The sequence below is a fragment of the Crinia signifera genome, chromosome 5, assembly GCF_055691185.1.
Source record: "Crinia signifera chromosome 5, ASM5569118v1, whole genome shotgun sequence".
Lineage (NCBI taxonomy): Eukaryota > Metazoa > Chordata > Amphibia > Anura > Myobatrachidae > Crinia > Crinia signifera.
The window spans coordinates 44,512,842-44,540,270 of record NC_139221.1 but is presented as its reverse complement, the minus strand read 5'-3'; the positions used below and the strand labels follow the sequence as shown (position 1 = coordinate 44,540,270).

Here is a 27,429-nt window from a genome sequence, read left to right as displayed (position 1 = left end):
TGAACGTGTCCTTTTCACAAAACACGGGTAGAGAGACCAGGGTAAAACACGGCAATGACACGGGTCTGTGCGCAGTGTAAACGCACATTACCCGTGTTTTAGATCCGGGTAACGCTCTGAGGCCGGTAATTGGTTCTTCAGGGGCACCAGAAGATGATGTCATCTGCTGGAGACGCGCTGGGAGATGCTGGGAGACGCTGACCATGAGGAGGCTTCCCAGCAGCAGCTCCTCCGGCGCTGGGCACAAGCAGCCATCGCAGCACATTGCCCACGCTGGGCACAAGCAGCCATCGCAGCACATTCCCCACGCTGGGTACAAGCAGCCATCGCAGCACATTCCCCACGCTGGGCACAAGCAGCCATCGCAGCACATTGTTTACCTGGGTTTAGTGTAAAAGGCTCCGACATGGGTATAACACGGGGTCTATGTGCAGTGTGAACAGTGTTTTTACCCGTGTCTTACACGGGTATGATCCATGTTCAAAAACCCGTGTTTAACAGGGGTTTCAGATGGAAAAGGGGTATTAACAGATAGAATGCAGCCACATAACCCGGGTCACCTTACTCTATAACTGCAGGGAATACATACAGTACTTATATTTATACCTACAGTACATACCCAAGCCAGCAAAGCCCATACTGACATGTGCAACACCCCTACTCATCCCCAAGGGAAATACAGTTTTTACAAAAGCAACGAAAACAGTACTCATTCGACATAACTATACTGTATATACTGGATACTACATGCTATAAACCCATATTTCATACTATAAACCACAGCCATAGCCGTGCGTCAGTGAGGCAACACAGTACTAGCAGTGTGTACAAGAGTAATCTCACCATCACGCCGCCGCAGTGTCCGGCATGGGATCAGTAGGCGTTACCTATCCGGCTGCGTGGTAAAACTACAACTCCCAGCATGCATTGCGCCGCTTGCCCTACTTTCCTGCGGCCTCCACGTCCTCTGTATGTACAGAGAGGAGCTGAAGAGTCACATGATACTAGTTTCTTCCCATTCATCTGAGCACCAGCCAAGACGTCTACTTCAAGCCAGCCTACTACATATCCCAGCATGCTCTGCTGTGTTGACATCTGGACAACTTCACGAGAGGAGGGTAGCTGCCGGTAGTGACAAGCGGGGCAGTACAGCCACATCACGTCCGCCCATGCATGCACAGTTCCCTGCATTACGTACCCCGACCATCACATTTTATATATGTACATGTAGGTGTCCAGGAAGCTCAGCCCCGGTGTCCTGCCGGAGCTGGATCCAGGAAGGCGGGCGCGGAGCATGCCGGGAGTTGTAGTTGTACCTCCTGCCTGTTGTAGTCGCCCAGCGCAGGCAGGGACATGGTAGCAGTGGAGACTGGAGAGAAGCTGGGACGCTGACTCGGGCACCTGTGTGGGTATTGTATGTGTGTGGGGTGGGTGGCAGTACAGGGGGGCACACAGTGACAACAGCAGTATTATACCCACCAGCAGTGACAGCTGGCTGCTGATCTAATGTCTCCTCCTCCTCTGCCATGTAGTATTATATACAGTGCTAGCAGCAACAGGGCTTCCCTGTCAGTGCAAGTTCACAATGCAATAAAATGTATGACCCCATTTTGTGTTTCTATTTTAGGTTCCTATTTATTCAGTGTAACAGCTAGACAAGCAGGATCTACCGGTTTTACACCAAGCATCTATATACGATGGCAGCATACTCTGTAGTTCTCTACACTTGGGTACAAACACAGTTGTCACATTGGGAATAACACAGAGGTAAGAGGGCCCTGCTCGCCGGCCGGTATACACTATTGTATGTATTCTGTTGTACTCGCTGCGTAGTTGTTGGTAGTTATTATACTTAAATAGTGTCATGTCAGTAAACTGATACACAAGGTTTGTTGTGTCTTCTACCTGTAACTGGATATCCATGTTTCACGTTTAGTTGCTGGAAAGCCAGCACGTTCTCACACTATACACATGTATAACCATAGATTGCTATTATTTTATTTCATTAAGGTTTGTGCCTCATTGTGTGGATTATTAGGTCGACAGTGAAAAGGTTGACAAAAGCAATATGTCAACGTGAAAAGGGTTGACATAAGGTTTCCCGTTTTTTTGTTGTCTGTCGACATGGACCCCCAATTAATGTCCGCATACTCTTTCTCGGCACACTTTACCGTTCTAAATTGTAGTCCATGTGGATCGTAATGTATGAACAAGTTATCTGAAATCTATAAATCATGAAAAACTCCTTGTTGACCCTTAGTCAATGTGCACGTAAAGCAGGTCAACCTGTCATGTCTTGAAAGCAATCATTTTCATTTTAAATGTTATGACCTTTACCAACAACATATACAAAACTAATTTAGACTTTTACAACTAGAACAGTGTTTCTTATTTCGTTATAGACCTTTTTTTGCTGCTTATGTCTCTTGATGATTCTTTAGGTTGCTTCAATGGTTGTAATGCTCCTGGTAATTTACCAAATGTTCTAAAACAAAAAATTGTCAGTGTTGCACCTACCATCCAATCAGATTATAGCTATAATTTCTCAGTTATATTATTATACCCCTTTCACATCGCCGACACGTTTTAAAAACCGGTATTTTAAAACGGTAATTAAAACGGGTCAGAGCCTTAATATTGCCGCAGATTACCGTTTTAAATACCGGTTTAGTCTCATTCAACATAGCAGTCAAACCGTTTCAACCCGAACACGTTTCAAGCCAGAGTGTCAATATTGCCTGTCATTTTAAAGGGGACAGCCTATCACTGCTCTGTAGCTTGTGTTGTTTGCCTGAAATACCGTTTCAGACACATTGTACACATTCACATTGCTCAAAAAACGGCAAGGAACCGTGTAGGACTCTGCTTTTTACACGGTTCGAAATACCAGTTAACTTTAAACGGTAAATCGGCTCTGGTGCATTCACAGTGCAGGCTTAAGCGTTTTCAAATGAAAAAAAATCGGCAATTTACCGTTTTAAAAGTGCGATGTGAAAGGGGTATAAGACAGAATGCAATTGGTTGGTTTGGGCTACACCACCACTTAACTGTTTTATAAGATTTAAGGGGCAGATTTATTAAGCTTGGAGAAGAGATAAACTGGAGATAAAGCGGAGAAAATGTAAAAGGAGATAAAGCACCAGCCAATAAACTCCCAACTGTCTTTTTCAAACACAGCTGATTGGCTGGTGCTTTATCTCCTTTTACCTTTTCTCCTCTTTATCTCCAGTTTATCTCTTTTCCAAGCTTAATTATACCCCTTTTAGACCAAAACGCCGGGTCGCACCCGGCTTTTTGGACCCTGGTTGAAGCCGGGTGCGACCCGGCGTTTAGGGGCATTTACACCGTACGGGCTTAAACGCCCGCACCCCCCTCCCGCCCCTTCCCGGCGCTTGAAGATGACAGCGCGATGTCATCTTCAAGCGCCGATCGACGCCGCCGTACCCGGAACGCTGCTGGGGGCAGCCCAGCACTAAGGTAAGCTGCTAGGCTGCCCCCAGTCCCCGCGCGCACCCCCCCGCCATTGGACAGGAGGTGAATGGATGCCGCACACAGGCATCCGTTCACCTCCCTCCCCCGCTGCTGTCTGCATAGTATAGCAGACAGCAGCGCCGGCTGTCAGTGTCAGACTGACAATCCGTCCAACCTGCGGACGCTGCGGTCCGCAGGTTGGACGTTCCCCATTTATGTAAATGGGAGCCGGGTCATCCGACCCGGCGTTCCCATTTACACTGCCCTCTACCCAGGTCCTAGCCGTGTTCTACCCAGGTCCTGGGTAGAAGTCCTGTGTAAAGGGACACGGCGTTAGGGATTTACACCGCCGAAGATCCGGGTCTGACCCGCCGCTGACCCGGATTTTTCGGCGGTGTAAAAGGGGTATAAATCTGCCCCGTAGTTTATCTGCCCCATGATAAGTTATGCAGCAATGTCTTTAGACCAGTGGTTCCCAAACTGTGGGGCAGATGTACAGTATGAAGCAGTGATAAGGGAGGAGAACATGGTAGTGAGGAGCCAAATCAAAACAACTCTAGGATAACAGTTTGAAGTAACATTTATAATTTGCATAATATAAAATTAGACAGAGCAGCTGATTGGTTGCCATGGGCCACTGCTCCTCTGGCTTACTCTTCCTCCCTTATCACTGCTTCATACATGTTCCCCTTGGCAAACTTTTATCCTAGAGTTGCTGTGAGTTGGCTCCTCACTACCAGGTTACAGGCTGCTACAAACATGACAGGAGCTGGTTGGTTGGTACTTTATCTCTCTCAAAGGCTTGGTACACAGACCCCTTTAATCCTGTTAAACGGAAATGTCTCCTTTTACAATGGGGTACGGTCATTTGATCTACAACAACTAGGTCGACAAGCATTGGGTCGACATGGGTCTAGGTCAACACAAGCATTAGGTCGACATGGGCAAGGTCGACATTCAAAAGCTCGACATGGGATTTTTCACTATTTCTTGTGCCGACAGTCGGTATTTCATGCCCTACCATCCACTAGGATGTGGTGGGAGAATAACATAGTGTGCCGAGCATAGCAACGCACCGAGCCCAAAGCATGGCGAGCGCAGCGGTGTACTTTAACCTGTGTCCATGTCGACTGTGTCGACATTCGGGTAAAAAAACAGTGAAAAACCCACGTTGACCTTTTGACTGGCAAACTTGCCCATGCTTGTCGACCTAGTTGTTGTAGACCAAATGAACCACACCCTTTTACAACTTATGTGCATCAAGATCCACTCTTAAATTAGGGTGTGGACAATGTCTGGGTCGACAGTGAGAAAAAGTCGGTATTATCAAAATGTTGACATTAAACAAAGATGACACGAGTTTTTCAAAAAATTTTGTGTCAGTGGTGACACCTCGCTATTCTTCGAGCCAGACTTTTCCATTCCATTCAGATCCTATGTGAATTGTTGTCCCCAAAACTGTAAACAATCAAGAAAAATTCATGATAACGTGTCAGCCTGTTGACCTAAACCAGGCATGTCCAAACTGCGGCCCTCCAATTGCCGTGCCATAGTTTTAGCGTTCCATAATAGCAAAACTGGCAAGGCATGATGGGACTTGTAGTTTCACAACAGCTGGAGGGCCATAGTTTGGACAGGCCTGACCTAAACAATAGCAAGTCCGATACCTTGTGCATGGAGGGATTTTCGTCTCATTGTAGCCCACCCCACACTAACGCTATCAGTGTATGCATCACTTTACGGTCACTATGTAACAATACCACATTTCTGTTTAACAGTTTATACCCCATTTGTCATAAGTATGAGAAAATTCAGAACAAATAAGCTCTTCCAGGCAAAAACTCAGTGTTAACAGAAAGTGTAATCCAGTGTTTGGTATTTAGGTTAATCCTCCTTATATAACAAATAGTAGTTACGCATTACATCCCACTTGGACTTTATTTGATAATCCAATAGCTCAGGGGTTCCCAAACTTTTTGGAATCACGGCGCCCTAGAGCATCAAAATATTTTCAAGGCACCCCTAGGCCAAATGCTTCTTATCAAGAAATTTAGAAAAAAAAACCATTAAATTGAGTGCATTCTGTTTATATGTCACAGTTAGCTGGTGAGGGACAGGATTTGCTTCTGTTTGTCCACGTATATTATGATTGGCTGCCACAAGCACTGGTTTTGCCTGTTACATTGACCATTAATAATATGAATTGATCCTGGTCCACCAACCCAAGGCACCCCTGCAAGCGTCCTGATGCACCCCAGGGTGCCTAGGCACACAGTTTGGGAACCACTGCAATAGCTAATTAAGCACGTTTGTATGTGTAGGTAATACGCAGCCCACAAAATGACACCTTATTATCACTATCGGGCAATTGACGTTTATTTTTCGTAGTTGTGTTCAGAAAAGGAAATTGTATTACATACTACTTTTGCAAGTTCTTTTTATTTTAATCATGTGTTAATATTTTTTCTTTAGGTTTGGGATGTTCCTTCCACCTCTAAAAACTTTGGGGCTCCACTGTGTGGACTATGTTACTATATATTTCTTGCATTTCTAGAGTGTTCTATAGCAGCTCACAGATGAGGATAGTGTCTTCTGGTAAGTCATTCTGTTGAATTCTGTTGAATGTGTAATATAAAATTAATTCACCCTATATGACTGCCTCTTCTATGTCATGGCAATTCTGTATGACAGCGAACATGGCAGAATCTACATGTTATATATTCAAACGCTTGTATGACTTATTGTCTAGGGCCTTGATGGCTAACCTTGACACTCCAGCTGTTGTTGAACTACACACCCCAGCATGCTCTGCATCAGATTTTGCATGGCTACATAGTAAAACTGAAGCAGAGCATGGTGGGATGTGTAGTTCAACAACAACTGGAGTGTCTAGGTTAGCCATCAAGGGTCTAGGGCAGGCATGTCCAACCTGTGGCCCTCCAGCTGTTGTGAAACTACACATTCCAGCATGCCTTGCCATAGTATTGCTATTAGGGAATGCTAAAACTATTGCAAGGCATGCTGGGATGTGTAGTTTCACAACAGCTGGAGGGCCGCAGGTTGGACATGCCTGGTCTAGGGTGACCAATCCCAGGATTTGTCCCTAAAATTGTCGGTATTTGAATCCAATCATTGGAGTTTTCAGTCGGGGAGTTTTGAATTGGACTGCGCATGCGTTTAAATCAGCCACCGAATCGGTGTAACCATGTGAATCTTGATTTAAAGGGATGTATGGTAAACCTAACTATATAGTTAAAGAATATTTCGTTTTTTTGCTCTACTCCCAGACCAGAACAGGCTCCGCTTATGTGTTAGTTGAATTTGTTGTAGGACCTGTAGTTGCAAAGTCCTCCTTTTTATGTTTGGTCTTTTTTGATAATTGTTATATCTTGACAATCTTAGGAGGCAACTAAGGGTCTGACATTCTCTACGCTGAAGAAGATGCCAGCCGGGAACGAGTCATGCACCACAGGCCCATCTCTTCTCTATCTGACCTGCCTCATGCAGATGTTTCTGGATTGGATAGAAATGGACAATATGGAAGATTACCTGAACTACCTAGACTACCTCCTGTGGGTCTTCACACCACTAATAATAGTATTCATACTGCCCTTCTTCATTGTCATTTTCCTCTACCTGTCCATCCTGTTCCTCCATGTGTACAAGCGCAAAAACGAACTGAAAGAAGCATATTCAAACAGTATTTGGGATGGCGCTCGGAAAACGTTGGCCACACTTTGGGATGGGCATGCTACAATATGGCATGGTAAAAATGATCTGTTGTCAGTAATGATGTATCCAATAGTATAGGATGAAAGGGAATTTTATTGTGATATATTGTGTGGGTCAAGTGAAATGAAACACTAGGAAGTGTATTTAAACTAGCTCAAATAATGACATGGTTTGAGAACAACCTCTGTGAACGCTATAGAGCATAGGATACCAAATGTATCAAGCTTCAAAAGTGATAAAATGGAGAGTGATAAACAACCAGCCAATCAGCTCCTACCTGTGATTTTTCAAACCCAGCCTGTAACATGACAGGTAGAAGCTGATTGGCTGGCTGTTTATTACTCTCCATTTTATCACTTTTTGAAGCTTGATACATCTGGGCCTCTGTTCTTAGGTCTCTACACAGTTCATATTTTCCAGGTCTCCTCACAGAATTGCAAGTTAAGTAACTAGCTCTGCCCAGGGATCAGTGCGTAATGAACACACCTGTGCATTTGCTAGGTGATTTGCAAAATGGGAACAGTTTGGGGGTCCTGAGGTTTAGAAACACTGCTATAGAGGATTTCATTTTTACAGCTAATTTCATTCTGCTGTAACTGCACCTCCTGCCTGTGATTGTGTGCATAGTTGTAACGGTGCACATACATCTGAGGCACAGTCCCTGATTCCAGATATAATCCATTTTCCGCTGATTAGAAACAATGATTCACAGTCACCCATTGGGGAATCGGTGTTGATCAGCAAAGTAAACATGGTTAACTCCAGTTCCCAAACCAAGTGCTTCTCAAAGCCAGACCGAAGACCATTCTAATGGTGGACAAGCATTAGGTCAACACAATTAGGTCGACATGACTTAAGGTCAACATGCAGGTAGGTCGACAGGGTCATTAGGCTGGCATGTTTTTTTTTTACTGTTTTTTGAGCCAAAATGTGCCGACAGGTGGTATTTCATCCCCTACCATCCAGTAGGGTGTGGTGGGAGAATAAAATAGTGTGCTTAGCATAGCGAGGCACCGTGCCCGAAGCATGGCGAGCGCAGCGAGGGGACGCGGTGCTACCTTTTAGTGTTTATGTTGACTGTGTTGACATTCCGGTAAAAAAAATACAAAAACGTCGACTTTTTCAATGTCAACTTTACCCATGTCGACCTTAACGCATGTCGACCTTAATGCATGTTGACATTAATGCATGTCAACCTAATGGTGTAGACCTAATGCTTGTCGACCATAATGCTGGTGACCTAATGATCCATACCCTTTTCACCTGCTAGGTGACCTGAAAAATATGAACAGTTTGGGGCCCTGAGGACCGAGTTTGGGTGCACTATTTATAGAAATATTATTTTAGAAAACTATTTTTTTAATGCATGTTACATACTGGAGAAAAGAGTATTTCATATAGACTTCTAGATAGTAACTGCAAACCAAACCACAGCTGCCTCCAGAACAGTTATTCTGCCATTTGACAAAGTGTTCAAGTGCATTTCCAATTCATGCTTCTCTATGATACAGTTTGATTAGAAAATATCCTACGTACGGAAATTGATCCATAATACCGCCACCTGTATCTAAGTTTTGAATCACGGAACCCTAGAGTTTTCTAATTATTTTCACGGCACCCCTGCACCAAAAATTTTGAAAATAATAATGTAACTATATTGTGTTTATATGTCATCCTTACATTCAGTTATATTGGCAAACACCATCTATGAACTGGCCACTAATCCGAGGTACCCTTGCAAGTGTCTCAAGGCGACCCAGGGTGCCATGGCACACAGTTTGGCAACCACTGTAGTTAGCAGTTTCTGTCCATATCTGGAAATGCCATGTACATAGGATGTCGGCTTAAACACAAAGGGAGTAATTCAGACCTGATTGCTAGGCTGAGTATATTCACTGCCTAACGAGCAGGTAAATGTCGCTCCACTCAGTGCACGCCCCTCCCACCGCCCCAATCCCCGCGCTACCATGCGAGCAGATTTGTACACAGAGAGGAAAAATCATTTGATGGTTACTCAGATAACAGTAAGCCTGGACTTACATTTATGCTGCACGGAAATGGGCTAATTGGGGGCGGGCTCTGATGTCATGTGATGTCATCCGCCCGCCCCGAGCAGGCAGGTGCACACCTACGTTTGCTGGGGTCCGTCCAGCATTTCACACTGTTTTTGTTGAATGCTGGGGTGGCCTGTTAAACTCCCCCCTGCCTGTCACACCCCCCCCCCCCCTTCCCTGCCAAAGGAGCTCGCTGCAGGGGTTTGCACATTCGCATACCCCACCATCGGGGACGGGGACGAATTCGGACCTGGGCGAGAAGGTCTGAATCGGCTCCAAAGTGCTGTATTATTACACTGCACTTTTGCGGCATCATGGGAAGTGTGGTAGTTTTAAAATACCCAGACTGGGTGTTAAAACCTGTTAACCGTTTCGGTGCCAATATCTGCCAAAACCGCCAACCGCGCTCCCATTTGTTATATAAATTCAAATAGAAAATGTGTAAAAAACCAATGATTATATTTCCTGTATAAGGTAAACATTACAGGTCGTTATGAGGGATACAAATGTTTGCTTGGCAATTTTCACACCTATTTCGACAAATTCACTTGGCACTCAAAGGAGTAAATATATCATTAAATACACATTCATATTATGTCCACACATCCTCCCACCATCCTTAGCCAGCCCCTGTGATATTCAGCTGAAAATGAGAGAAAACAAGCATATGGTCCTCCTTATGTAGTATAAAGTCCCCCAGGATAGAGGAGGAAGCCGGCATCATGGCGTGCCACTGTGAGAGGAGACAGACTGTTTGGTCAGCATAGGTGTGAAGCTGTTATGGCAGGCATGTCCAAACTATGGCCCTCCAGCTGTAGTGAAACTACAAGACCCATCATGCCTTGCCACAGTTTTGCTATTAGAGAATGCTAAAACTATGGCAAGGCATGCTGGGATGTGTAGTTTCACAACAACTGGAGGGCCACATTTGGACATGCAGGTGTTATGGGAAGGCAAATGTGGTGTAGAAGATCTGCAGTGTCTAAGTAGAGAGCCAATAGGTCGACAGATACCTTGGTACTTATGTATTAGCAGGGCGCCCATTACGTAGTTTGCGTAGTGGTGTATTGAGAATACCAATACACCACTATGCTGGCTACGTAACTAGAGCTGTGCTAATACACAATGGTTCATATACCCACTATCCACGTCATACCCCCAGTGTCCACGTGGGCGTGGAGTTAATTTTATAAAGTGTGGCAAGCGCAGCGAGCAACCGAGCCCGAAGCGTGGTGAGCAGACGCGGATACACTTTATAAAATTAACTACGCTGACAACGTAGCCTAAGGTACGTTGTCAGCGTAGCGTAGCTGGGCGCCCTGCTAATACATAATTATCCTTTGAGTGGTACGTAGTGTGGACACACAAATAGTTAATATGTAACCAGCATCAAAAACTGGTAACCTCACAGATTGCTTCACTCACTATGCTCCAGCTATGGTGGCTCACTTTGGTACCACTGCACTTGTCACAGGTTAGTATTCCCAATTGTCACAGGTTTGTATTCCCAATTGTAGTCCATGTGTATCGTCAAACAAGCAAATGTTGGGAAAACATAGAAAAAAAATGAAAACATGTTTACAATTTGTGTAACGTAGTCTCTTTTTTTTTTAACCTGTTGACCATATGGTGTTGGCCTTTTGCTGTTTACCTAGACACTAGGTATGAGGTGGCCAAACTGGTTCTCAAGATGTACAGTACCAACAGTTCACATTTTCCAGACCACTTAGCTGGTCACATTTTCCAGACCACTTAGTGCAGTCATTACTAACTGTCATATTTTCAAACAAGCTGCATTCATTCCTTACCGACACATTCTACAGATCTATAGGTGGCCTGGAAAACATGGACTGGTTGGTAGATCTCGAGGACTGGTCTGGCTACCCCTGTTGTAGGTCTATCACCCTGATACAGGGGAGACCAAAAAAAAACATTGTGGCCCAGAAACTTCCCATCTAGCTCTACAAAGCAGATGATCTGAAGCCTTGGTAGAACAACCGTATTGAACCAGTGGTCCCAGTATAATATAAAGGGGTCTTTAAATCTTTCCTTTAGAACTGACTGTTGTGATAGGGAGTGTCACTAGCTGTACATCCATTCAGCTCTGGTCACAGCCATGCAGAGGAGATTACTCTTTATGGGCCAGATGTATCAAGCTTCAAAAGTGTTAAATTGGAGAGTGATAAGCAACCAGCCAATCAGCTCTTACCTGTCATTTTTCAAACATAGCCTGTGACATGGTAGGTAGAAACTGAGGGGTAGATTTATTAAGCTTGGTTAAGTGATAAACTATCTGGTTTTTATCACCGGCCAATCAGCTCCTACCTGTGAAATTACAGGCTTGATTTGAAAAATGACAGGTAAGAGCTGATTGGTCAGTGATAAAACCAGACAGTTTATCACTTCACTGAGCTTAATAAATCTACCCCTGATTGGCTAGTTGTTTATCACGCTCCATTTTATCCCTTTTGAAGCTTGATACATCAGGCCCTATGAGACATACTGTAAGTCAGTGATGGGTAACCTTGACACTCCAGCTGTTGTTGAACTACACATCTCAGCATGCTCTGCTACAGTTTTGATATTTGGCCAAGCTAAAAATGATGTAGGGCATGCTGGGATGTGTAGTTCAACAACAGCTGGAGTGTCAAGGTTAGTCATCACTGCTGTAATTTGTGGTGTCTTTTATAGTTTTGTGTGATACATTTTTAGTAAAGTTAACCCAGAACCCCATGACTAAATAATGGCTATTACTATGAAATATGAATTCCGCATTTTTATTTCATGCACATTTTTCTGATAACGTTCATACTGTAACTTCTGTAAGGCCTTTACGTTTAGTTTTTTTGTTTTTTATTACAGGCTATGAAATTCATGGCTTGGATAAAGTCCCGGCGGATGGCCCTGCACTAATTGTGTACTACCACGGAGCGCTTCCTGTGGACTATTATTACTTTGTAGCAAGAGTTATTCTCCTGAAAGGCAGAACCTGTCACTCGGTGGGGGACCACTTTCTTTTTAAAATACCAGGTAAATAATCATGTTGAGACCTATGGAAACATCGCACTGGAAATCAGGTGATTATATGTAGCTGGACAAACCTATCATTTATAATGGATAACAGCCATCTGATACGTCTCTACTCTATCTGTTTTACTAAAGGTACATTAAATGCAGTCTGTTTCCTCAATGCATGCTACAGACCACCGTACAAATGTGCAGCCCGCACAAGGCAATAGCAAGCCCTTTCTATTCTATGTCTTCACTTGCCCATATGCAGACCTGTACGAGGTGTGCAATAAGTTTCCATATGCGCAGTGCATAGGTTCTGTAGAGTAGACCCAGGGCCAGATGCACTAAGCTTCAAAAGTGATAAAATGAAGAGTGATAAACAGCCAGCCAATCAGCTCCTAACTGCCATGGCACAGACTGTGTTTGAAAAATGTCAAGCAGGAGCTGATTGGTTGGTTGTTTATCACTCTCCATTTGATCACTTTTGAAGCTTAGTGCATCTGGCCCCCAATCTGGTGGTGAACTGTAAAGTCCGTCTAAAGTTCTTGTGAAATGTCAAGGCACGGAACCGTATATAAGCAGCATTGCACGCCAAAGATTGCTGCATGTCCACTTCCTTCACAACCTCGTTATGGAGCTTAACAGAGGCCACTGGAGAGCGATGAGCTTCTACATTACGAATGTGGTCTCCAACAGCCTGAGAGTTTTTGGGGAGGAAACCTAGGGGCCGATTCTTGCATGGTCATAAAAACGCTGGGCATGCCCCTGCAGACCCAGGCATGTGGATGCCTGCATGTGGGTGGGCAGCTGGAATGACATGACGTTAGCACCGGGCACTGGAAAAGTCAGTCGAGGTTTATTTGACTTATGCTGGCCGTACTCAGCTTTCATCCAACTAGTTGGTTGAATGGAATAAAAGTCTGGTACTGGATTGGAGCAATTGCATTTCCCCCCAAAATCTGGATACAGAAAAAAACTGAGGCTCAGACAAGGTACTGTTGTTGAATCTGATTGATTTAATGGTTTTTGTGAATTTTCCTGGGTTTGTGAGCAAATTGATGATTGTCATTACAGTACCAGATTTTTAGTCCAACCAGCCAACTAGTTGGATGAAGGTTGGTCTAGGTTGGTCTAGGTTAGTGGTGTCAAACTCATGGCCCTCCATCTGTTGTGGAACTACACGTCCTGGCATGGCCTGCCACAGATTTCATGTAATGATTGCTAAAACTGTGGCAGGGCATGCTGGGATGTGTAGTTCCACAACAACTAGAGGGCCATGAGTTTGACACCACTGGTCTATGTATGGGCAGTATAAAGCATGTTCATGTAGCTACTGTACCACTCTTGCAGTAGAATATGGTCACAGGGGACTTGCCAATTAACGTCTGCCACAAATGCTCGAAACCAATTCCAGGTGCTGTCCACGAACTCATGCTTGTGGTGCCCTTATCAATCATGACAAGGCACCTGTCCCCAAATCCAGCAAAGTAGTGGACCCGAATTTAACTCTCTCTGCACATGTTACAGCTGCCCCCCCCCCCGCAGTGTACATGATTCTGTCCATTTGAGAAGGAATTTGCCTTTGCAAGTGAACCAGAATAAGGGCCATGGCCGTATCTCAGGCTCTCATAAAACCAACTTCTAAACAAGCAGCATTACATCTGTATTGGGATCCTGGCACCAGCTTTCTACTATCTACAAAATCACTATAGACTTAATAAACGCATCCCAGAATAAAGTTCTCTATTACAGAATCTCGTCCGATTCCTGGAGATGTTCCTAGTTTTTGAATGATCGTTGTTGGGGGTTTTTTTTTGTCCTTTTTTTGTAGATTTCTTTTAACGGTTATTTGTGTCTTAACTGCTCTCCATATACACTGTATTTTACAGTGACGCGATGAATAATGGTCTTGGAGGTTATCAGCCATAGAAACTGGTTATACTTTAAATTGCAGCCTGGGAGTATGTTTGCCAGCACACAGTCTACTTTCAGTTAATGTAGGAAGATTAACATTAACATCGTTGTCTTTAGTCAATAGTACTATAAATATCCCACACAGTTTGAATGACTTCACTGCATCATTCATTTCAGGCTTTAAACCGTTGCTTGAAGTATTTAGTGTAATCCATGGACCAAAGGAAGAGTGTGTGAAAGCTTTGAAGAACGGCCACTTGTTGGCAATCTCCCCGGGCGGAGTGCGGGAAGCCCTCTTTAGCGATGAAACTTATATTATAATGTGGGAAAAGCGGACAGGTTTTGCACAGGTGGCCATTGATGCAAAAGTGGTAAGTTGCTGTTTAAACCTGACAAATTAGATCACATGTTGCAAAAAATAAAAAATAAAAACCGCCACGGCATCCAATTTTTCAAACAATCCAATTAATTTAAATGAATGAAACCAAAAATAATTTGATATAATTACTGTCACCTGAACCTCAGAGACCCGCAACCACTCCACAAGGTGGGATAACCCTTATACTGTACATAGGATTCTGGGCTTGCCTGGCTAGTTACCTCCAGGTTTCATGGTTGCTACTAAATAACTGCATGAAAGAACTGTCAACATTAGTATTGTAACATGGAATTGGAGTGTTTTCCCTGTCATACTGTGTCACTGTATACTTACACAAAATGTTTTGTATCCTTGTTCATTCTCCTCTCAGCCGATCATCCCAATGTTCACTCAAAATGTCCGGGAAGGATTCCGATCGATTGGATGCCTACGTAAGATAAATCCTTTAAGCATAATGCTACCTATTTGCCATGTACACTGCTGTTTGAATCACTTAGCGTGACCACAGAAACTGTTGATGTTTGCAGTTTAGCTTATACCAGTGGTGTCTTTACTCTTTCCATGTTGTAAACCATATGCATAAACTCATTAGTAATTTAGGATTACATAGGTCTATAGAAAAGGGCAGTTGTCACCCGCATTTTGATCTAAAAGTATAAACTTGCAGCTTGTGTCACGGGTCCTGAAATGCAGTCAGCCGTGGAGGATGACCGGCATCTGCATTGTGAACCACTCTACAGTACATAGGGTTACTAGCAAAAAAAGAGAGGCAAGTGGCGCTATGCATTCAATAATGAATGAATTTTAATGTAGTGAAATGTCATATAGGAATGGTATATAATCACAAATAAAAACAAAAGTAAAAACCAGGATGCCCAAAAAATGACAGTTAATGGTATATAGTGGACCTGTGTTAAAAAGGAGTTGCAAGTGATTTGTGTGGCCCGGCACTCTCCGCTGCTGCTCATCTGCCCTGGTGCCCTTCCACGGAATGGTTTAGAGGAAAGAAAAGGCTGGCACTCCGGGGACTTGTAAAACGTGCTGTATTGAAGCAAACAAACGTCCAACGTTTCGGGGGTGGTCCCCCTTTGTCAAGGTGCGTGGTGACAAAGGGGGACCACCCCCGAAACGTTGGTCGTTTGTTTGCTTCAATACAGCACGTTTTACAAGTCCCCGGAGTGCCAGCCTTTCTCTCCCTCTCCCTCTCTCTCTCTCTCTCTCTCTCTCCCTCTCCCTCTCCCTCTCCCTCCCTCTCTCTCTCTCTCTCTCTCTCCCTCTCCCCCTCCCTCTACCCCCACCCTCCCTTTTTGCTTGTACCTACTGAGAAATTGACCATCCCTCTCCAAGTGGCAGCTTGGCTTTACACCCATGACAGTGCCCTCTCCTCTACACAGGCCTTTGTGTTACATAGGGTTACTAGACTACTTTGTGTACCAGATATCGTTATACAGATTTGCCTTAGTAAGAAATTATGATGTCAATAGTCTGCATACTGTCATGTAGCATAGTGTTTAAAGTGGGATTAGACAAATGCAGAGATTGAGTTGAGTGCCAACGTTGCTGTGAGCGATCATCAAAATATCCGCTATAAATGCCAGCATCGCTCACAGTAACTGTTCCTTTAGTATAAGGAAATATACAGTCGCTGTGAGAGGCGCTGGCATTTTGCCCTATATTTTGAGGATCTCTCACAACAACACTGGCACTCAGAAGGTTAATAAAAAGGTTTGCTTGCCAATTTTCATACCTACTTTGACATCCCTTGGCACTCAAAGGGTTAATGTAATAATTGGCTGGAGATAGTGACCATACAAAAATGTTATCGAACTGTAGAATGAGTGATGTTACTCCCTGTAATGCAAACAGAGTAAGCCTTAGCACTTTCTCCACATAGGGGGTATTCAATTAAGTGGCTTTAATGACACTTTTCACCGATTTTAGGTTGGATTTACATTCAACCTATTCAAAGTGACAATTTTTCAGTCAAAAAACACGTGGATTGTCGAATTACTCAACATCCACGTGTTTTTGTTGAAAGTGCAGCCGCTGTCAACTGTTTTGCAGGGTTTAAAAAAAAAAAAAAAAAAGTGAAACTGCATCAGCGAAAAATTACTAAAAACTGTCCGAAAATGTCCACATTTGAATACTGCAGTTCAGCCTGGAAAAAAAACGTACTTAATTGAATGCCCCCATTGACTGTATACAATGCTAGAACTCTCACAGGTCTGATTTACTGTTTATTATAAAATGCGCACTTTTCTCCATCCAAAGGGATTTTTCGGTGGATGTATGAGAAATTTAAATTTCCGTTCGTTCCTGTGTACGGGGGATTTCCAGTAAAATTTCGGACGTACCTTGGTGATCCTATCCAGTATGACCCAAATATCACAGCCAGTGAACTAGCAGAGAAGGTGAGTTTTATTGTATGTGGCAATGTTATGTCAGCTATTTATAGAAGACATTACACAGACTGTTTACAAAGCTGCACCTGTGCAAATGCAAGCGAACAAGAGCATTTCATTTTACATTGTTTGTTTCAACAAAGAGCTATTCATCACTACATTGAATTACAAATATCATTTTAATACCCCTTTCACATTGCAAATGCCAGGTCGCACCCGGGATTTTGACACTGGTCCGTCCCAGGATGACCTGGCATTTCGGTGTTTAGCTGCTCACAGCGACCCGGCTTATTGCTGGGCCGCTGGCCTCCTCTGGTGGTAGGGTGAAGCGGCTGCGCATCAGAAGTGAAGTGAAACTGCTGCATCCTCCATAGAAGTGAACTGGAGCCGGGTCACTCAACCCGGGAAAACCCGTTCACACTGCCCAGCAAGCAAGGCCCGACCCAAGAATAACATTTCTTTTATCCCATGTCGGCTTGCCGGGTTACTTGACCCTGAATATTCGAAATGGTCCTTTCACACCGCACACTGGCCTGGCATCAACCCGGGTTATTTGTTTGGTGTGATAGGGTTATTTGTGCTTATACATACTGAAAGCAGATGCTGTAATTTGGTTGTGCGAACCAGTATTCTACACATTAGTCAGGTAGAAACGAAGGTTGGCATAGTGGTTGGCATTACAGCACGGGGGTCTTGGGTTCGATAAACGTCACTGTTAGGTGTTTATATACTGTCCTTGTGTTTGCTCCAGTCTCTCCGATTTCATCCAACAGTTCAGAAAGTAACATTGACTGTGTGTGTGTGTGTGTGTGTGTGTAAGGGAATATAGATTGTAAACTCCGGAGCAGTGACTAATGTGAACCAACACATGTCTACATTGCTGTGTAAAATGTGTGTTCAATATAAATAACTGAAAAGTTCACTGAAAAGTTGGGCTCTATCCTGTATAATAAAAGGCTACAGTGGCTCCTCTCCTCTATCGGGGGGATTTTAAGTGTTGTGTGCACCGGCGGCCACTAGATGTCGCTTGACGGAGCAATTCAAGTGTTGCTCCGTTCGGGCGCGCACATCCGCCGTTGCAGATATTCCTGTTATGTTCCGTCATTGTGACCGGCTGGTAACTAGTTGTATACAGAAAATCATCTTCTAGTGGACCGACACTTCCTATCCCATTTCTGTATGTTTGCAGACACACATTTTTTTGTCTTGCCAAGAAAGATGTGCACATTGTTGATTCTGGAATAATGGCACAAATTCAATACTTACAAAGTCAACCAGATGAAAACAATTCTGTTAATATTTAATACTATTAATGCATAATTTAAGCCTGTTGAAAGGGAAAACATGGGAATCAATTATTAGATGCTAAATGTAATTGCTCTATTAATCAAGTGATATTACTCTGCATTGAGGCTGGAAATAAAATTATATTTAATTAAACATTTATAAACTTTTGTCAAACAAAATTTTTCTTTAGAATAATAATCATTTCATCACAATCATTTTTGAAATTCTAAAGGTAAACGTGTAGGGCTGAATGTAGCCGGACTGACTATGGGCCTGATCAAATGTATATGTGATTGTACTGAATCCTGGGAACACTTGTAAAGTAGCAATACACAGTTGGTAGCAATACACTTTTATTAGCAAAACACAGTTGGACAAATTTAGATGCGGTTGGATTTTCTATCATTGCTCCTTATGGTAATGCAGCAGAGGCCATCTATTACAAGTAGACGACTCCTGTAGTGATCCCAGGATGCTGCATAGGATCACTCAGTCACCATGAAGAGGCTTACAGTATTTATGGTGCCATACAAGGGGGATTATTTTGGTTCACTCTTTCTGACAAATTCCTTCTTAGATGGACAAAACCATGTGCACTGCAGGTGGGGCAGATGTTACTTGTGCAGAGAAAATTAGATTTGGGGTTTTACTTCAAAGTGAGATCTATGTTGCAGTGTCAAAATAAAGCAGTCAGTATTTACCCTGCACAGAAACAAAATAACTCACCCAAATCTAATTCTCTCTGCACATTTTACATCTGCCCCCCTGCAGTGCACATGGTTTTTTCCATCAAAGAAGGATTTTGTCAGAAAGAGTGAACTAGAATAAGGCCCAAGGTGACACACTGACCCAAGACTGAGATCCCTGGTCTCTTTCCACTTCCAAACTGCAGCGACACACTTCCGTTTTCACAAATGGAGACTACGGTCCCCCCCCACCCCCCACTGTTTACAGCTACAGAATGTGAATCACAGACCGTCTGCTAATTCCGATGTCGCTGGACCTGTTTACGCAGGAGCAAGTTCTGCAAAGTACCGATAATCTATTCTTTGCGCATGATAGAGCAGGAGCGACAGTACCTGAATGACCCCTATGCTGTTTTGCTATTAAAAAACTGCCCTATTAAATTGAGGCTTAAACACACAGAGAAGAGGTGACTTGTAGCATAGTAAATAACCCTCAAAGTATTGCAGTATCCTTAATAATGTGCTGAGTTCTGTTGAGGATTGCCATTGTAATAAACAACAATAAAACCTTAATTTGTTATACATAAGCAAGATTAAATAGAGTCAACCCTTAATTTTACAGGTGTGTATGATGATGTAAATTCAATAATTGCCTAAACTTCAAGCCACACACAAAATACGAATGCCCTTTTTGAATACAGGAAAAAGAATATGCCTTGAATGCAGGCGCACTTACAATTTAAGCACTGAGAATATTGACAGTCAAAACAGTTATGATAAACTCTACAATTAACATGGAGTATAAAGTTCTTAGCACCTTTGGCCAAAAAAGCGAGCCCATCTACCACATTAAGGTAAACACAATTAGATGGGTCCTTAAAAGCTCTAATACTAACACATTGGTGGGATCCTATTAGCCAAGAGGGGAATAGTTCCTGATATCACACCCAGAGCTAGCCAATAAAAATGCCTTTTCCACAGGGATAACGCATGCTAAGACAGGATAGGAATGAATTGGTTTCCCTGTGAATTAAACCCCAGGAGGTGCTTTTTTTCAATGGAAGAGTTCTCCCCACTAATTGACTTGTGGCTAGTTGGATTCTCTCCATCGTTTTTAATTTAGGAAGGATTTACCATAATGTGCCCATTCTAATCTGTGGACTGATTAAAATCACCTAAGGGAAGATGGGTGTTTATACAAGGCAGATGGGTGTCTACCTTCAGTTGTTCTTTATGTATACAAATGGTCTTACTGGAGCAAATAACAGTTTAGTATTCTATGGGCACTATTTATGTGTATGTTGAATACACAGGCCTTACTGCACAAGGGCAGCATTGGGATTAGCATTACTGGCTCACATCACTGGGTTCGATTCCCACCAAGGCTCTGTCTAGATTGCCTGGATTTCCTCCCTGCTCTCCAGTTTTCTCTCACTATCCAGAAACATACTGGTAGGTTAAATGACTACTGCAAAAAAATTAAGTGCATGTGTATGTCCCTGTGGTAAGGTATTTAGGGGGGTATGCAATGTGCCACTGCTATTTCCGCCGTGGGAAATAGCGGCGGCTCCCTATTCAATGCTGTCTTTAGCAAGAGCATTGAAGCGGGATCACGGCAGTACGGGCCCGATTTTAGAAGCTGTCGGGCTTGTTCTGCCGATAGCGGCCGTGGATTGTCGTGGTCCTGGCTGCAGATCGCCAATCCACAGCCGTTTTTGCGGCCACGCCCCCTTTGCGCCGAGCGGCGGGCAGGACATTGAATCCAGTCTGTCGTTCTGCGGTCAATCAGAACGCAAACGGGCCAGGATCACGGCTGTCAGCGGGGATCGACAGCCGTGATCCCAGATAGCATAACCCCCATAGTGTCAACACTGCTGAGTTCTGTGTTCCCAGCTGTGACCTTGGTGGGCCAGTGGAGGTCACTGGATACTTGAAACTAGGTGGCTTTAGGAAGCGGAATGACATGCAGCATCTTTAGATAACTGTAGCACAAGGAAGCAGCAGGGACAGAGTGTTGACTGTAAACCAGGGACAGGGGCGCAGAGTCTAACCCGCCGGTGGTCTTCACCAGGGAACCCCGCAAGGGGCTTTGGTCATCCCTGTGCCCGAGGAGCAGGTCGCTGCCTCCTGCCCTGGTCCTCTGTGTACTGCTACCAATGAGCTGGATGCTGGGGATACAGGATACTCTGGTAGAGGTATACTGGATGACTTGAGAATGAAGATATGATGATGGTGTATAAGTGTTCTGGTGTCGGTCTGAGAACCGAGGAGTGTATTAGGCCTGGAAACCTGTGAGCACTGAAGATGCGGCCTGGGAGCCGGTGGTGACGCGGCCTAGGAGCCAAGGATAACGCAGTTTAGGAGCTGAGGATGACGTGGCTTAGGAGCCGATAATGATGACGTGGCTTAGGAGCCAATAATGATGACGTGGCTTAGGAGCCAATGATGATGCCTGCGAGCAGAGACCTGGAACACACAGATACTACTTAGGAGCTGATGGTGGTAAACAGCAGTGTCTGACAGGTGCAGATTACAAGGAGGTCTGCTAGCAGCAGCACAGGTGCACAGGTATCACTGAAAGAAATAGCCTGGAAGCCTTGGACGCTGACTCTGGAGAGTATCACAGGAAACAGACAAGTTGTTCAAGGCCATTTGATAGTGCTGGGGCCTGACTTATATCCCCTCTGTCTGTCTGTGATTGGCTGCAAGTCGCAGCATCATTTAACCTGGGAGGTACCTGTGCACACCTTGAGTATGTGATCGAGTGCACGGGCCAGAGATCAGGGTTACCGGCTAGCAGGGCCGGACTGGTCATCTGGCACATCTGGCAAATGCCAGAAGGGCGATGGCCTTGTGGGATGATTTTAAGAGAGCACTGCTGCAGTAGCGCCGCTGAAGCCTCCTGGGCTTCATTGTGCGCCACATCAACCCCCCCCCCCCCCGCGTCATTAGCATATTGACTCCATCATAGGTGTGCGCAAGGGGTGTACAGGCACTCCTGCTGATGCGCAGCCGCTCCCTGCCCTACGCTGGCAGGATGCTGCCTGGCGCCTCATTCTGCCCTCCACGCGGCAGCTACAACACTGTCCCTCCTCTGCCTAGCCGCACAATGAGCTTCCCCCCCCCCCCCCCTCCGCCCGTCACCTTCATACAGTAGCAGCTGGGCAGGGTGCCATGTGCCCGCAGGTCCATGCTGTTACACGTAGAGGGTGCTGCAACTGCCTTCTCTATTTCCCAGGACCGAACGTATACTCTGTCCGGGGACTGTATTGTGCCCCCGCTGCTTGTCCTCCATTGCCAGTCACCACCAGGTAATGCACGGCTGCAGGGGGCAGGTTTGCACGGCGGTGCGTGGCCGCTGCAGCATAATTGAAAGTATATAGGGGAAGAGAGGGAATGAGGGATGCAGAGAGCGCAGCAGCTCGGATTCAGCGGGTGACCGCTCACCGGCTCACTGCAATTGCCTGCCTGTAGTGAGGATTTAAATGCCTCCTCCTGGTGAAAGTGGAATGGGGGAGATGAATGCTGACCCCCAAACACCCAAAATATGTGTGTAGGTTTATGGCTTTTCCCGGGGGTCACAGGCAAAGCAGGATCTCTCCCAACCCATGCTTAGCAGGGGTGGGGGGTCCTGGGCACTGGATCTAAAGGTGCCAGTTCCCCCTCCTGCATGTCACATGTTTTGCCCTCACCCTCCTCATCTGCATGTTCCTGTCGATCCCCCTGTAAGTGACAGGTTCTTTCACCTCCTCTGTCTCCCCTGGATTGTGTAAGCTTCCTATGAGGCAAAACTGTTTCCCCACTACTTCTATGTGCTTCTATCTGCCCCTTCCCTTTGCTTCTGCCAACAAACATGCTTCCATATTCATTTTATATCTTCTGTCCCACCTCTGCCCTCCTCCCCGCATGTGAGAGCCTCCCCCTCTATTACCCCCATCCCTCTCCCTCCCCTCTTTCACCTTAAGTGTAGAACCACCTATGTTTGGACCCATGGGACAGTCTTTATCACACTCCTGGACACAGTTTCTATCTTACTCCTAACATGGTCTCTCTCATTCCGCCTCTCTCTGTCTCTACCCTGACAGTCTCTATCTCCCTGACACCCTCCCTCTCTCATCCCCTTCTCTCCTCCACTTCTCTCTTTACCCCGGACATACTCCTTCTCTCTTGACTCTCAAATGGGGGGTGGGGAGGGGGCCCTTTCAAGATTTTGCTATGGGGCCCACAAAGTTCTGGTTATGCCCCTGCTGTATACTCTATACGTTATATGGGGTCCTTTTATGTTTATAGGAGTGTATCAAGTATATGTGCATTTTATTAGAAAACTTTTGTGTAAGAGAAGTTGCATGGAGAGGTCTGGAAAGGAAACCTATCTAAGTGCACAGAGTCCTTACTGTTTAATTTGTAATGGGCCCCACAGGTACTGCCACAGTCCTGGGCCCAGACAGTATGTAGGCCTAACTTCAGACCCGCACCTGACAACTGCCTACACCACGTGCTGCCATTTCCCAAAGGTGCATACCTGCTCCATAGCTAAACTGATGCAGCATGTACTTGACACAGTGTGTCAATGTGTAATAGGCAATTCGGTGTGGGGCGTAATAAGTAATTGGCATTACAGTGTGGGACGTAATAGGTAATTGGCATTACGGTGTGGGGCCTAATATGTAATTGGCATTACTATCTGAGGCGTTACAGTTACAGTGTGTGGTATAACGTGTGATGGGCATTAGGGCATGTGGTATGCTATGGCTGTGTGATGTGTAAAAGGCATTACCGTGTAAAGTTTTGGCGCATGCCTTCGGCGTGCACTGTCCTTATTGTCCCTAGTTTACAAAAATTTGTCAAGCCGTGGCATAATGTGTAATGGGCATTACGGTGTGTGTCATAATATGTAATGGGCAATACAGTGTGCGGCAATGTGTAATGGCATAATGATGTGTTCCATAATGACATTCTGTATGTGATAGCTCTTGTTTATTACACATCAGTAAATCTTTGATTTTACTTCCAGACAAAATGCGCCCTTCAGTTACTGATAGACCAGCATCAAAGAATCCCCGGGAACATTTTCCGAGCCCTTCTGGAAAGATTTCACAGGACACATAAAGAAGATTAAAGTGCATTTATGTATCAGACGGCATTCTGGGTTGTTCCACAACTGTGTAAATTGTATAGTACTGTATCTACTTTGATAAATCTGTTTTTATTTAAAAATGAAGAAAAGAGAAGTCTAAATTCAATGTAACCAACACCTGCACATGATCTGCTTGTCCAGTTATTGTGTTGGAGGTTAGGCACAAGTTACTGTAGTATATGACAGAAATATTTGTTACTTGCGTTACTGTAAATCTGGCGATTTGTACATAAGAATGTGTGTGGACAGACTGCATGATCAGTTCCGGACATCGGGACGTTGATCTACCTCTTCCTAGTGAAGTGCTCTGTGTCCCATCCAGAGCGGGGAGCATTCCGGGCACATGTGGCGGGACATATAAACAGTATGTCTGCAGCTGTTATGTCTTCAAAACGTTACATCGTTTTATTAACCCTTAGAGTGCCAACGGTGCTGTGAGAGATCCTCAAAATACCCATTAAAAATGGCAGCGCCGCTCACAGCGACTGTTCTATTTTTGGGGGCAATATTTAACTAAACTTCAATTAACTGACTTGGCCGTATCTGTATTTATTTATACTCAAAGAACAGTCGCTGTGAGCAATGCTTGTATTTGGATATGGATCATTAGGTCGAAAAGCATTAGGTCCACAAGCATTGGGTTGACACCTTTAGGTCTACATGCAGAACGGTCGACATGAGTCTAGGTTGACAGGTCATTAGGTCGGCACAAGCATTAGGTCAACATGGGCAAGGTCAACAGTTTTTTTAACCGAATGTCAACGCAGTTGACATGGACACTGAAACTTAGCACTGCGTCCCCTCGCATGGCATGCTGCGCTCGCCATGCTACGGGCACGGTGCCTCGTTACACCTGGCACACTATTTTATTCTCCCACCACTCCCTAGTGGATGGTAGAGCATGAAACATCGGGGTTAATAATTTCGAAGCCACGTTAAACTCCTGCAAAAATGCAATTGCTTCTAATCGGTGAGTTCTGACCACTTCGTTGTTCATTCTATCATTTGTGTATTATAAGTAATTCTGGGGCACATGTATTAAGGCTGGTAATGTGATAAAGCGGAGATAATGCACCAACCAATCCGCTGTGTTTGGAAAATGACAGTTATGAGCTGGTTGGCTGGTACATAATCACCTTCCACTTTATCATGGCTTCATCAGGCTTTATCAGCCCCAATTTCTCTATTATTGTAAAAAAAATTATATATAAGTAGTAAATTTGGAAATATTTGCGGTATTCTAATAAAACATCGGATAAAACATCAGGTAGTTTTTCGCAATTTGTCCCAATGTTTTACCAATGTTTTTTTATCGGGCTATTCAATTTGGATTGCCTGATAAAAAGCATGCGTTCTCCTGACAACACACATGGTCAGTGAAACCTGTGTGTTTTAGGCCACTGCTGCCACCCCTCTTTCACTGGAAAATGGGGCACCCGGTGAGCCTATTACCCGCAAACATCAATCGCAGGTATCCTCCTTATCTGCATCTCTTTGCCATTATATGGTCACAGTATTACAGATTGTTACTTGTGTTCTGCCCAAACCCTACTCGTAGGATTAGAATACCAGAAGTTAAGGCCCATACACACTAGAAGATAATCTTTCCAATCTGGAGGGTTGGAATGAAAATCTGCAAATTTTGGGAAAGAAATTACAAGCAACCATTTGCTCCCAAAGGCTGGAAAATGGACAAAAGCAGTGATCTGCATAAATGGATTTAACCAATTCCTCTGTAGGAACCATTTTTGTCTGTTTTCCATGTTTAGGAGCAAATGGTCAATTGTCAAAATCTAAATATTTCCATATTTTCATTACAACCAGCCAGATTGGAAAGATAATCTTCTAGTGTGTACGGGCCTTAGGTTTTACCTGATCTTCTAAAACTGAATATTGGTGTTTCCATAGTATCCAATTAGATTCAAGTTATAATTTTTCTATTGCTCTTATAAAATGATTGAGAGAATCGTATTGGTTTCTAGGGGCAACACCAACACTTTTCATTTTTAGACGCTTTAGCAAACCTACCCCCAGGAGTGGTTATGTTGAGGATAGATGCAAACCGTTCTTTTTCAATTCATGTGAATTCTTTAAAGATCTGTGGACTATGCTCTATTGATCATAAACTTAAAATAAAAAAGGATATATGGACCAGAAGCATTCTCCAACAAGACTTCATAACGCCTCAGTTATCTGTGTTGGTAAAGTTGCAGAAATGATTAGGAACACGGGATCCTGTGGTTGAGCAGCTCCGTGAGCAAGGTGATCAGAAATGATGCAAGACTCGAAAAGCACTTTGGGGCCACAATAATTGCTGGGACCTGATAATAAATAGTATTCTGTTGTGTCCTGTCCTTTCCCACTGAACATTGACTCCTTGATCACATGCTGCAATTAGCACCCAAAAGGTGGTTTTACAGGTAAATTCACAACAGGTTCCACTTTTTAATGGTGCCAATAATATGAAGATGAGAACAGTGCGTATGTCTAATTGGTGGAAGCAGGATTGCTGCTATAATGATCAGGTAGTGATCAAACCTGTATGAAGGCCAATACAGATGCTCAGATACGCTAGGAAAGATATCTGTGCTTAACTGATATTCCTGTGTTTCTCTGGTTTATGTAATTGATGATGATGATTCTATATTATTTCATGACTTATCTTAACTACTGTTCTTGAAGGCACAATTCATTTTTTTTCCAACTTGAAATTAATGCAAATGGTCATTAAGATATATTGTTCTTCAGTTTTGCATTATGGGTGGTTTTGTTGTGTTAAAGCATAATTGATATACATATGTTTAACAATTGAATACTTGTCGGAAGTGGATCTTTTCAAAATATAAAGCAAAGCGCTATATCTCACTGCCTCTAACAGAATACCTCCAATCTTAAAAAGAATCGCTTTACTTTGAAAAGACGTTTATATTAAACTGAAGTACATTGATTGGAACGACTGTGTATAGACGTACCTTCCATGTTATGGTTTTAGGTGGATGTTGTGAAGCTCTCAGAGGCAGGTCCTTATACCCTTTCCGTAACACCTAGCAGAGTGGTTTCTCTGCCTTATACCCTTTAGCTAATGTGTGCTCCTTTTTGTCCTCCTCGCCTGTACTTGTTTCATGCGCAGTTGTATCTGTACGATGTGTAAGTGCCCAGTGTTGCAGAACTAATGGCACATTACAAATGATGATCATGACAATCTTGTATTAATAGAGATCTGCAAATTTTATTTCTCCGTATCATTTTTCTCTGTGATTGTTTTATTTCCCAAAACGTCTTTGTCTGATTTTTATTGCTGTAAATGAATAACTTTGAAATAAATTAAAAAAAATATATATATCTTCTTTTTAAA

General features: G+C 43.9%; 1 protein-coding gene across 1 annotated transcript; it reads left to right on the top strand.

Moving 5' to 3' along the window:
* Positions 1-956: 956 nt before the first annotated feature.
* Positions 957-27,429, top strand: TMEM68 (transmembrane protein 68). Its single transcript, XM_083187108.1, has 9 exons — positions 957-1,405; positions 1,628-1,767; positions 5,944-6,066; positions 6,874-7,237; positions 12,120-12,287; positions 14,361-14,554; positions 14,933-14,993; positions 16,834-16,973; positions 23,952-27,429. Exons 4-9 carry the CDS (start codon positions 6,913-6,915, stop codon positions 24,054-24,056), a joined length of 993 nt encoding a protein of 330 aa, XP_083043234.1. The 5' UTR covers positions 957-1,405; positions 1,628-1,767; positions 5,944-6,066; positions 6,874-6,912; the 3' UTR covers positions 24,057-27,429.